The 13,644-nt window shown below is 38.2% G+C and overlaps 1 protein-coding gene across 1 annotated transcript in view; it reads right to left on the reverse strand.

The window, feature by feature from the left end:
• The window catches only part of LOC110022774, a 32,530-nt gene extending 19,133 nt beyond the window's left edge, over positions 1 to 13,397 (reverse strand). Inside the window, exon 1 of the mRNA XM_020721876.1 lies at positions 13,177 to 13,397. Coding sequence (XP_020577535.1) covers positions 13,177 to 13,307 — 131 coding nt within the window. The 5' untranslated portion in view covers positions 13,308 to 13,397. The remainder of the gene's footprint in view (positions 1 to 13,176) is intronic.
• Between the last annotated feature and the right edge of the window lie 247 nt (positions 13,398 to 13,644).

Below are 13,644 nucleotides of genomic sequence, written 5' to 3' on the forward strand. Positions count from 1 at the left end.
GCGTGATGCAACAAGTGCGTTGCCGAGTCACCGAGGGTTAACCTAAGGTCGTTTGATCCTATAGGAACTCATTTTCAGACCCTCTGCATGTTGGTCCTTAGCCCTTGCAACTAGAAGTTGAGTGCTTGGGACCATTCGTGCGAGTTTTCACAAAAAATGAGTAAAGAAGCGGTTTGAAGTTCTATGGGAGGTGGGCTCCATTACTAGTCCGCTAGGATGGTCAACCAGGAACTCCTAAGGCTAGATCCTAGGTTCTAAGATTAGGAGGCTAAGACCTCACTAAAAATGAGGTCAACAAGGTGCTGCCAAAATTTCCTCTAATCCCTTTGGTTGGACTTTTCCTTGCTCTGCTCATCTTCTGTGTGCTTGGGTCTTTTGGAGCTCTGTTGGTTTTGGGTAAATCTTGAGGAATGTAGCCTTCCCAATCTTTTCCTACCTTCCCCACCCCTTAATCACTCAATCTGCTTGCTTGGCTGCTCAATACTATTATGGGTTTCTCGAGGCCTTGCTGACCTGCTCGAATATTTTGTTGGTTGGTTGATGTTCTTATGGCTCTGTTGGACATTTACTGATTTAGCTTGATCCCTTTAGTTTCACTATTTTATGATTCATGATTGATTTGATAACAAAGAGGCAATATTATGTGTCGTTTAAGTTTTTCGTTTACGCTTGGTTAACATGAGCAAGGATCCTTTATACAGCATTATTTTCTAGGGCCGCTCATTTAAGCATCACCTTGCTATGTGACAATCTTTTCCTTTAAGCCAATGTGGTTTATATGGATTCAACTTAGCATTCTCTGTTTAGCACGCTTTAGGTATTATCATCAAAGTTATTTCGATTCCAATACAGGTTCTTGAACACAGTTTTGCGGTGTAGATATTGCTTCAATATGCATGTTGGTGCATTCACATACGCCGCGCACGATTCTTATATGTGTTTCATGCCTAATCTCATGTGATTACAAACTTCCATGCTTGATTCTATTCGAGGGTGCTAAAAAATTAAGACTATTATTTTTCATCGTGCATCCTTGGATATGACAGTAAGTGATTGAAGTAATCCTCGTTATTGGCATCCTTTATAGAATTGCTGTGAGAAAGGAATATGTAGATACTGGAATTTATAGTCAATCAAGGTGGCTAAGGCTACATGCATTCTTTGATCCTAAATTTATTGAAATATCAATATACCCTATCATTTGAATCTTTGGAAGATGAATTTTGCTCAAACAGGTTTGAGATTTTAATTTTGGAGGAATGTTGTGCAAGAAATAAAATAGGAAGGTTTACATACGGCAACAAAAAATTCTTATGCATTTATTTATATGATACCCAATACTTCACTTATAACACTTATGTATCATGAGTTTATCAATGAAAATTTGCATTCCACAAAAATCTTATGTATTTACCCAACCCCATCGCAATTACGTATTTACATACATACCACCCAATTCCTATGTATTTACAAACCCAACACCAAAATTGTTTTACATTTATGCCACCTAAATCTTTCGCATTACATGAAAGGTATTGCCATCTTAACCTTCTTTTAAAATAAAAAAAAACGTGTGCAATTTTAAGTACAGGAAATGTGACATAAGCATAAATTGAAGTTTAAGGTATGAGATATAGAGGTGTATAAGAATTGTGTGGTGCTATGTGTGTAAATTTCTCTTGAAAATTTTATAAAACCTCAATTGCCTGGAAAAAGAAAGAAAAATTTTGATAACATGTGATACTATTTATGCTTCCTTTACTTATGGGAGATTTATATGCATAGCACCTAAATTGCAATGCATAAATGCAGGATTTCTTTTATTTTTATGCTTATCCTGAATTCTGAATAAGGGCTGATTTTGCTATACACATACTTATTGAATTGGGTTGAATTTAAGCGTCGCTTGAGGTGTTTCTAAATCCATTTGGAAATTTTAAAGGTGCTATTTGGGAAGAACTTTGCTTACTACTTTAGAGCTATTCTTGAGGCCTTTTCATATCATTCAAATGCATCGATTAGGGCACTTTAAAGTGTTGATTTTGGAGGGCTTTATGCACCTTTTGGGGGTTGATTTGATCTTTATTTTCAAAGAATTTAAACGCTTTTAGGCCGACTTATTTGTGGTTTTGCCCCTTTACTTTGTTGATTTCTTTTTAGAAATAGGTCGGTCTTCTTCTCCGTTGATTTGTTTTTGTTAATAATGGTTAAGTCAAAAAAATGAGAATTTCTGATTTAATCATTTGGAAAACACTTAAAAAATATCTGAGGATTAGTTGGAAAATACTTCATTGAAAGCAAAACACCTTAAATCACTTCAAACACAGGTTAGAGGCATGGGCTTCCTAGACTTTAGAAGCACACCTTAGGTGAGAGTTCTTTTACCTAATTTTCAAATGAATGATGAAATTAAGCACTTGATCTCATTTCAGAAGTTGATTAAAACACTAAACATAAGGATACACGAAGATGTGGTTCATAACTTCCTTTTAATTAAATCAAGTAGTAATTAAATCAAGTAGTGAAAATTAAATCAAGTAGTGAAATTCCCGTCATGACTCAACCTACAGTGAAACTCAATACTTCGGAATTTGAGCTTGAGTCTTACACTCAGATCCTCCTGGCAATTGGGGACATTCCTAATGTCACATTTAAGTCACATACTCTTGGTCTTTTATATATGACATCTTATTTTGTTTTACTCATTCGTGTTTTTTTTTTTATTATGATTTTCTTATACTGGATTTTCTAGCAATTTGTTTAAGCTTCCTGTGATTTGTTGTTTTCTTATTGCATCATTTACTTTAATGCACTTGCTAAACTCCTTGGGTAAAGAATAGTAGAACATATGTCAGGAGATACACCGGGGCCCTTGAGACCCAACAATAATTATACTTGCAAATACAAAACATAAACTAAACTTAGAGTCACTACAGTTTGAAGCTTGGAGCAACTCTTCATAGGAAAGCATTTGGCACGACGGAGAAGCAGCAGGTGGAGGATGACGATCTACAACAACATATCTTTCTCTAGTTTAAATAACAAACCATAGGACTTCGAGGTAGTCTGTCTAGCGCGATATAAATCCTTAATTTATCTTTTAAGCTTTTGCACAGTCATATTGTGCAATTTAAGTCATAATTCGCTTTAGGTTCCGAGGTTGTCGTCCGATTCGATGTAAACTCTCATGTCTTCCAGACTATTTGTATCACTATATCACGCAAATTTAAGTCCTAAATAATAAAATTGACATGATGAAACATCAAATAACATCTTCTCGAAATTAAAGTCAAACAATAGGAAAATTTGAGAAGCCACTAAGGTTCTCCTCATGTTCCGTTACATCTCCTAATTTTCTTTCCTTTGACTCCAGAAATAAATGTTCTTATTTGGTCATTTTCCCATTTGACTTTTCTATGTCCAACCTTAAAAACCCTGAACTTTGAATTCATGAAGATTGATACCTCTGATCATCATCAAGAATTCTCTTAAGTGACTTCAGTCATTTTAGAGATGATTAACTATAGGGGTTTGTCTCTATAGAATGCTTTAAGAACCCAGGTAATATAAACTCTATCTAATTTTTCATATTAGGTAGGGGAACTTGTCGGTCAAAATAAAAGGTACGCAGACTAAAACGGATGTCATAAATTCTTTAGTTTATTTAATCAAGCACCACCAGCAAATTGTGTATCTATCCTTCGAGGTAGATATATTGATTGCGGTTATGCTCGATCATTTGAACTATTACAGATATGAAATCGATTCGGTCTCGTATTTTCAAAATATTAATTTTCTAAATTCTATATATAAATTAAATTAAACATCTTTTAAAATCGGGCATCAGGATATCCATTCCGACGGCCGACAATTTCTAATTTTTTTTAAACGACTGACGGCTCTTCGACCCCATCTAAATAATTATTTTTGTGCAATTTGTAGGCGTCGAGGGTGCCCATCACCGAGAGGCGGCCAGCGTTCGGTGCAGTGAGGGGCAGTGTGAGGGGATCGAAGCCCCTAAGGCATCAACCAATCAAAAAGGAGGCCAAGCTTGAGCACCTTGGTTTTTGATGGTCTGGAGATTCGCCGAAGCCAGCAAGAGCGGGGAGCACAGATCAGAGAGACGCCAGTGGCGGGGAACGTGTCGGCCTGGAGCGTGAACTGTAGGGGGCGGAGCATGAAAAATCGGGAACATAGGGCATAAATCATGCTTTTTTCTAGGAAAGGGAAAAAAAGCTTTTATAATCTTTTTTTTTTTATTTTAAACCCTTTTTAAAACTCAAACACATTGATTTGTGCGCTACCCGTTCGTGCGCATAATCCCAACAATATGAGTGTCTTCCTAAGGAAAATTGACGTTTCGGACGCGTTCACACAATCCAGTTTGTCAGCTGAGGTCGTTTGAACAAATCTCGCATGCGGAGTGGAAAAAGGAATTTATTGGTACGATCGAAACCGTCCAACAAACAAAATGCCAACCAAACGCGTTTGATATAAACATCTAAATATTTTATTTTAATATTGGATATATCGAGTTTGACATTATTGATGTAACATTATTACAATAAATAAATATATATATATATAAAGATGATTTTTTTACAAAATTAGAACGGGTGATATTCTTTAAAAAAATTATAGATTTTATATATAAACAATATCAAACACGTTTTTTAGAAACATAAAACAGAAAATAAAATAGACTAAAAATAAAATTAAAAATTAAAAATAAAAAGTGATCTGAAATATGACCCAAGTGTTCTGAGATAAGAATGCTTAGGTGGATGAGTGGCTTGACACTTAAAAACAAATTATGAAATAAACATATCCGTGATAGATTTGGTGTAGCTCGAACAACAAACAAGATTAGAGAGGGTCGTCTTAGATGACTTTGCCACATTAAACGTCGACCATCTGATGATCCGGTTAGAAGAGTAGATGCTTTAGATACGACTTATGTTAGAAAAGGCAGAGGTAGACCTAAAAAAATTTAGGCGTATTGTATAAAAATGATCATAATCTATTAGAATTAAATGAAAATTTAACACTAAAGATGACGCAATAGAGAAAGATGATTTATGTATCAAACCACACTTAGTGGGATAAAAGCTTCTTGTTGTTATATGTATTACATATCATAACACGAATTTATTGGTGCACAATGCCATTTGGTGTGTTGTTGAGCTTTCTAAAGGTTTTCGTTTACTCGTGTTGGTATCACCTTTGAGCATATGTTCACAAATGATAATAGCTACACCTTGATATGCTTGCCCGAGGATTTATGGAGAAAACACCAAAGGAAAGAAGGATTTTGAGAAACTCATAGTTCTAACACTCGCAATGCAAATCCAACAACCAATAAATCTGTTAAATGTTATATGTATAATTTTATGCTAAACCAAAGACTCTTAAGCGTTATGCTAACTAGCAGGTGTTATGGTCATAACTCAACCAGTTTCGCCTGGACCTGTTGAGCAATAGAGGAGCAGCACTCCTCGAGCAAATAGAAATTGAGCGGCCCAGTATATAAGGAAGGCGCGGCAAGGAGCAGCATCTGGGGGAGCCAGCGAACAGGAGGGGGCCATAAAGGGTTGGATCACGTATGCCTGACAGAGAAATTAGAGAAGTTTGGGGAAAATTTTGAGGAGAAAGTTTGAAGAGTTGTGATAGGATTATATTAAACTAATAGTCTAGGATTTTTTTTTCTTATGCATGTTTTGTTTGGTTGCAGCTTTTCTTTTCTTCTTGTGTTGCCAAGTGACATCTAGAATTTTGGAGAGTCGATCTACCACTCGAACAATAGATAACAATAGATCACCTTTGAATTTTTCTTGTTTTTCTTAGATTTTCATAAGAGTAATGCTCGTTGAAGCTTTCAACCTATCTATTTTCGAAGTTATTTGCTAGCTAATTTTGGTTATGAATCGTATCAAATTGGTATCGAAGCAAAGATCATGGAGGGGTGGCAGCAAAAAGTGGATGTCCTTGAATGAGAGATAGGACAAATCATATCTAGAATGAAAGAAAGGTTCGCCGCCATGGAAGACAGGTTTTCTTCTATAGAAAGCCAAATGGAGAATAGATTCAAGAGCATAGGATAAATGCGAGAGATGATTAAAAAGCTCAAAGAAAAGTGGTCCAGGGTCATGTCGATCGCGCCAATTGCAAATCTTAACCAAGGGTTGATCAGAAAATCTTTGGTCAAGTCAAAATGGAAGGAGATAGAGCGAGAGGAAAACAAAGACGACATTATCTACCACCAAGAGCGTCCACCTAGGACTATGAGAGGAGAGGAGTGGAGAATTTTGATGGAAGGAGATGGTCTGAAAACTGGAGGAGGGATGATGCAAGGGGAACAAAAGAGCATGACGGAGGAAGGAGGGAATCGGGAGTTGGGTATGGCTATGACCGGAGGAGGGAGTTTATACATGAGAAATACAGAAGGAAGAGGAAGTTGGGGTGAAGATGCCCACCTTTGAAAGGGAAAATGCACATGAGTGAGTGTATTGAGTAGAGCGATACTTTGGTTAACTGAGAAAGAGAAACTCATGGCAGCAGGATTATCCTTAAAGGGAAATGTATTAGCGTGGTTTCAATGGATGGAGGAAAGGTTTCCAATGGACTCGTGAGAACAGCTTAAGGATTGCTAGTTGAAGCATTTCCAAGCCATTCGGAAAGGAGAACAATACGAGCAATTCTATGCTCTGCTAAGAAGGGGCGGAAGGAAACTTCTTGAAAAGCCCGAAGTCTGATATCATAGCAACTATCCGACCTTTGAAACCACGTGGATTGAGGGAAATAATGGAGCTCGCCCAAATAATGAAGAATAACAAACAGGTGAAAAAATCAGGAAAGGCAAAAACACAAGAGGATTCTACAAAAGTGCCTTGACAATTACAACACCGAAGACTCAAACGGTATAATTTTAGAAAGATACATCGAAGGAGAAGAATACGGGGCCAGTTTCGAAGGTCATTTCAAACGTCTCACAGATGCAGAAGTGCAGGATAAAAAAGCAAAAAGATTATGTTATTGTTGTAACGAGAAATATTCCCCAGACCACCGTTGCAAGGAGCACACATTCCGATCCTTTAAGTTCAAAAGGAAGAGACAGGAAGAGAACGTGGCGGAGGAGCATTTGCATTTAGATATAGCGGAGTGGGATTTACTTTGAATTGCACCATAAAAGAGGGGAGGATCGGGATACAACCAATTATGGTTTTGGAAGATAGGCGGGTCACACATAACTTTACCTCAAATTAAGTCGTGGATCAGCTAGGGTTGGAGCTGGTGACTACATGGAGCTTCTGCATCATGATGGGGACAAGGAAGGCGAGAAAATGCTGGGAATTTGCAAGTGGTAGTCCTGACACTACACGGCCTACAAGTTATGGAGGACTTCTTTCCCTTGGATTTGGGCAGCACATATATGATTTTGGAGATGAAGTGACTGTGGACGCTTGGGGAGATGAAGGTGGATTGAAAATCCCTAACAATGGAGTTTAAAGTGGAGGGTAGGAACGTGATGCTGAGAGGAGATGCTAGTTTATGAAAAATTATGGTGTCGCTCAAAAATACGGTCAAGTTGACACAAGAAGCAAGGCTGAGCTACTAAGCAGAGTTGCAGAGCATTGAGCAGGTTTTAGATCCAGTATTTGCAGAATTTCCCGAAGGGGTCCAGTAACATCTACAGTAGTTTACGGACATCTTTCAACAGCCAATCGAGTTACCAAACCCCGAGGGAGCACAAGCATGCCATCACATTAAAGGAGATTGTTCCCGCCATCAGTGTCAGACCATACATGTATCCTTAGTTTCAGAAGGCTGAGATAGAGAAGTTGATCCAAGAGATGCTCGAGGCCAAAATTAGTAGACCTAGTGCGAGCCCTTTTTTCAAGTCCAGTCTTGTTGGTGAAGAAAAAGATAGTAGTTGGAGATTCTATATGAACTATCAGGCTTTGAAAAAGGAGATGGTGTTGGATAATTTTCCTAATCTTGTGATTGATGAGTTGTTTGATAAGTTTTATGAGGCAGTTATTTTCTAAAAAATTGATCTTAAGTTGAGACACCACCAGATCATGATGAATCCAACGGATGTGCACAAGGCAGCGTCCAAGACACATATCACTAAGAACTGAGACGGACATGTGATATCCATAAAGGACATTATTAGTTCTTAGTGATATCGTTGGTCTCACCAACACCCTAGCCACATTTCAGTCTCTCATGAATAAGGTTTTTCAACCTTGCCTCTGAAAAAATTTGTCTTGGTTTTCTTTGATGACATTATGATCTACAGTCGTACTGAGACGGACATGTGGAATACTTGAGGACAGTTCTAAAGAAGTTGTGGGAGCACCAGTTGTGCGCCACTTTGAAAAAATGTTCATTTGCACAGCTACGGGTGGAGCACCTTGAGCATGTGGTGACTCGAGCAGTAGCGGCAGATTCATCCAAGATTGAGGCTATGATGAACTGCTCTTTACCTAGAAGCTTGCAAGAGTTAAGCAGATTCCTAGTTCCCACTGGATACTACCGAAAATTTGTGAAGGGGGTACGACACGATAGCATGGCCACTGACGAGGTAACTTAAGAAAGACAATTTCAAATAGAGAAAAGCCAGAACACAGGTCTTGGAACATCTAAAGAGAGCCTTGACCAATGCACCAGTATTAGCACTTATAGATTTCAGTAAACCATTTGTGGTAGAGACAGATGCATCAAAGTACGGATTGGGAGCAGCACTCATGCAAAGCCAACAGTTGATTGCTTACTTCAGTCAGGTGCTCACCGTTAGGGTGAGGCTCAAGTCAGTATAACAGCAAGAGTTGATGGCTATTGTCCTAGCCATTCAGAAATGGCAACCCTATTTTTTGGGGCGATAATTTATTGTTAGAATAAATTAGAGGAGCTTGAAGTACTTGTTGGAGTATAGAATGGTGACTAAGGAGCATCAGATGTGGCTATTCAAGTTGTTGGGATAAGATTTCCAGATCCAGTGTCGATAAGGGTTGGAGAATAAAACCGCAATTGCCCTGTCGAAGAAGGTAGAGGAGCCACAGCTAACAGCCTTATCGATACCCTTGGTCCTCGAATGGTAAGCAATGAGGCGGGAGAGTGAGTTGGATGAAAGACTGAGGAAAATATGAGCAGAGTTGCTATAGGATCCGAACAATCATCCAGGATACGCCTTGAGGGGACAACAGCTACTCTACCATGGGCGCTTCGTATTACCAAAAGCATTAGAGTACATCCCTAAACTATTGCAAAGTTTCACGGCAACGAAATCAAGGGGCACTCTGGGGTGTCAACACATATAATCGTCTGTCGTCAGAGCTTTACTAGGGGGGATGCACAAAGATGTAGAACACAAGGTGGCGCGATGCAATGTGTGCCAGCAACATAAATACTTAATCACGGCACCAAGCAGATTCTTGCAACCCATAGCATTACCGGAAAAGGTTTGGGAAGAAGTGATGATGAACTTCATAGAAGTGTTGCTACGTTCAGAAGGGCTAGCATCGATCCTCGTGGTAGTGGATCGCCTGAGGAAGTACGCACATTTCATTCCTTTATGACAACCTTACACTAAAGTATCAGTCACTATGGTGTTTGTGCGGTAAGTGGTTCGTTTGCACGGAGTGTCGAAATCGATTGCATCAAACAGGAACAAGGTGATCCTCAACCAATTCTGGAAGGAGATGCTCAGGTTCCAAGGAACAGTCCTCAAGAGAAGCACAGCATATCATCCTCAAACTAATGGTTAGACAAATGTGATCAATAGGAGTGTAGAGACAATCCTGCGTTGCTTTGTAGTGGATAGACCGATGTTGTTGGCCAAATGAATTGTGTGGGTCGAATACTGGTATAATACTTCATAGCATATTGCAGCGCAAACTACTACCTTTAATATTTCGTATGAACGAGATCCACCCAACCTGATATACTATGGGCATAGTACTAAACCGGTGTCAAGTGTTGACGTGTAATTGGGGGAGTGGGACAAAATATTGGAAGAGCTCAATGGGCGTCTATTGAGAGCTCAACAAATTATGAAAAGAAATACAGCTAGAAATAGGAGAGAGATACAGTTCGAACTGGGAGACATGGTGAAGTTAAGGGCCTACATGTAAAAGACATTGGTTAGGCAATGAAGCAAGAAACTTTCACCGAGGTATTTTAGATCATACGGGTGACGAAACGCATAGGATCAGTGGTCTGTCGTTTGAAGTTACCACCATCGTCAACATTACATCCAGTCTTCAATGTTTCACAGCCGAGGCGTGCAATCGGAGATCATACACCCTCGTCGTCACTACCCCAATGATGAAAAAGGATATTAGAGGTCGAAGGAGTGCGTCGAGGAACAAGAGAAAAAGAGGTACTCATTAAGTGGAAGGGTTTGCCCGAGTATGAAGCAACGTGGGAACCTTATGAGGTAATCCGAAGGCAATTTACACAATTTCACCTTGAGGACAAGGTGCTTCCTCGAGAGGGGAGTAGTGTTATGTCTGTAACTCAACCGGTCTTGCCCGAACCGGTAGAGCAGCTGGCGAGCCGCACTCCTCAATCGGTCTTGCCTGGACCGATTGAGCAATAGAGGAGTGGCACTTGAGCAAATTGGAGTTGAGAAGGCGCTGCAAAGAGCAACGTCTAAGGGAGTCAACAAACAAGAGGGGCCCACGCTTGCATCACTTATTCTAGGAGGAGAAATTAGAGGAGTTTGGGGGAATGTTTGAAGTGTTGTGATAGAGTTATATTAAGATTAATAACCTAGAGTTTTTTTTTTCCTCAGGCAAGTTTTGTTTGACTGCAGTTTTTCTTTTCTTCATGTGGTGCACTAATGATGTCTAGCGTTTTTGAGAGTCGATCTACCTCTGGAACAGTAGAGCTTCTGTGTATCTTTCTTGTTTTTCTTGGATTTTCATAAGAGCAACCCTCGTTGGAGTTTTCCGCCTACCTATTACAATTTTGACGTTGTTTGCTCGCTCATTTTGGTTCCAAATTGTATCAGCATGCTAAGCAAATTCAAAAAAAACCTATGTGCAGATACCAATTTCAGAATCAAAGCAAACAAATATTCATGAACTGAAAAAAAAATGCCTTCTTAATGATAATGGAAAACATCAAACTCAACATTTCAAGGAATTTCGACTGACTCTTATGGAATTAATTAACAGTGCTCATTTCCTGCAATTGCAAGCCCTTATGAACTCAGGACGCTCTCATCGCACTCAAGAATCAAAACTTCTTATTTTGTAGTTCTTGAACAATAGTACTTGATGATAAAGGTTTCTAATGAATTCTGGATTTTAAAAAAATTAATTCATCAGAGTTTGGCCTAGAGCTTAGATATTACTCTTTAATTCATGAAATGTTGCTTTACCATAATTATTAAACAGATTATCCAGATGCAAAAGCTCTCAGCATGAGAAGCCTATCATAACAGAAAAGCAATAAGTAAATAGAACTTTATATGAGAGATTTACAACTTCAGCAAAATTTCAGAAATAACAGATGGTGCCTCTAATCGGAGCCACGTAGCATCTAAAGGGGTTCTTTCCTCGTGGCTGGTTGTATGGAAGACGAAAGGCAGTTTACATTTACACATCCTCAATCAAATTCCACTCCCACCATATTTGCTTTTACCATAGCAGGCTATTCATGAATATTTGTTTCAGATGATATATTTCAATAAAAATACCAAATTTTCTCCATTTGTTCAAAAAAAAAACACAAAAATTATAATAAGAGAACTAACTGCCCATACGGTGTTTCTTTAAAAGAATGCTTGCAAGTGAGGATTATCTAATAGATCCGAGAACATTACTTGAAATTTCAAATTTTCTCCATCCTTTTATATCGAATAACAATAATTTTTAATAACTTCCCATAAGCATACTTGATTTACACATCAATTGATTTGAATCAACATATCTCACTTATTTTATTTTTATGAAACCAGTAAAAACTATTCAGTTTCTTTTTTTTCAGTGTTTAACATTTTCAGATTAGCCTTAAGTGTCGCTATTTTTGCCACTCTTTGCTCATTGCATATATCAATTAGACATCAATTGAAAATTTGCCACTTTTAACAAATAGCACGATTTTTAGGACCACACATTTCATAAACTGTTTGGCAATGCACTCTTACTTTTTCTTCAACCATTACAGGTAAGAGCGTAGTGTTCAGAAAATCTTTTAATATTCAAAAAGGTCATGCAAAGAGTGTCCTAGAAAACACATTCAACAAAAACCTCGCTATAAATCAAAGTTAAGTAAAATTTAGAACGTACTGAAAGACATTTAGTATATTTAATAGATGATTTCATGCATGCTAATGATCTATTTTCCAGAAAATTATGTGTTCTTGTGTTTCTGTTTTGTAATTAAAGTTGCAGCTAACAACTCGTAAGTGACAGCAACCATTCGAGTAAAGAAATTATCAGACATGTTTCTAAAGAGGTTTTTTGGTCATGTACATATAGAAATTTTGATTAGATGATGTGTGAATTGTGATGTAGTTGGTAATTGGATTTTCAATGAACGAATAAATTTCATATTTAAATCATAGCAAAATGTTGATCAACTGTAAATGGAAGTTGACTAAGTAGTTCCTTGTTCATTTTACTTCACAAACATCATGACTAAAATATGTTAAAGATGTAAACCAACAAAGAAAAATGCTAGAAGGTAGAGCTACAAACTATTAGGCTGCAAAGCATTTCATTCACACTTTCACTTGTTAGATTTGCAATGCATTATATTTCTAAAATAACACGATTTAACGGGCATTTGCAATTTCTTCGAGGGCAGCAGCAAATTGCTAACATCAGTATCAGAATTCATCTTCGAACACTAAATTCTAGCGAATATGCACAATATTCATAGCTCCTGATTTGAGTATTCGAAATTTCTAAGTTTCCGCACAATCATAAAAACATCTCTACAGGCTACAGCAGCCAGTACAACATTCCATTATCAAGCCCTTGCAGAAGCCATATTAGAGCAATAAAAATAATAATAAACGGCCACTATTCCTTCTACTTGAGCATTATGCACGAGATCGAATCAGAAAACTATCAATCAATTTCCCGGCTCGAAATATCTAATGTAAATGTGATCAAATGCCTAGATCACGGCTAGATTCACATATGGAACAAGTAAGAACAATACCGGTGAAGAAATTGGCGGAGCCTAGGATTGTCGGGGCCAATCAAGCGCCTCTGAACCCCAAGCGCGAGTCTATACGTTCTTCTCAGCCCTAAGAAGTAGGCAGTTGCCAAAGTTACCTCCCAAAGCACCATTCTTGTGCTTCTCGCGAGCTCTCTCCTCTGCAGCTATATCTTGAGATGGAAGTTGGCGGCGAGCGCCGAGGAAAAATAGCTCTTCTTCAAAAAACCTCATCAATGACGTCAATTTATAAAGGACGGCTATTTGCTTTTATTTTGGGTAGCGATGGGCTTTAGAGGAGGCCCATATATGGGCAATTTGGGCTGTTGTTTTGGGCTCTATTTCTTTAATATATCTACTATATTTAAGTTCATTTTTCCTCCGCTCGTTATTCTTATTTTAAGGCCAAAACAAGTTTTTTCAGCGAAATTTAGATGCACATCGCATAAATGTTATACATTTACACATCTA

Source organism: Phalaenopsis equestris, unplaced genomic scaffold, assembly GCF_001263595.1.
Source record: "Phalaenopsis equestris unplaced genomic scaffold, ASM126359v1 Scaffold000202, whole genome shotgun sequence".
Taxonomy (NCBI): Eukaryota; Viridiplantae; Streptophyta; class Magnoliopsida; order Asparagales; family Orchidaceae; genus Phalaenopsis; species Phalaenopsis equestris.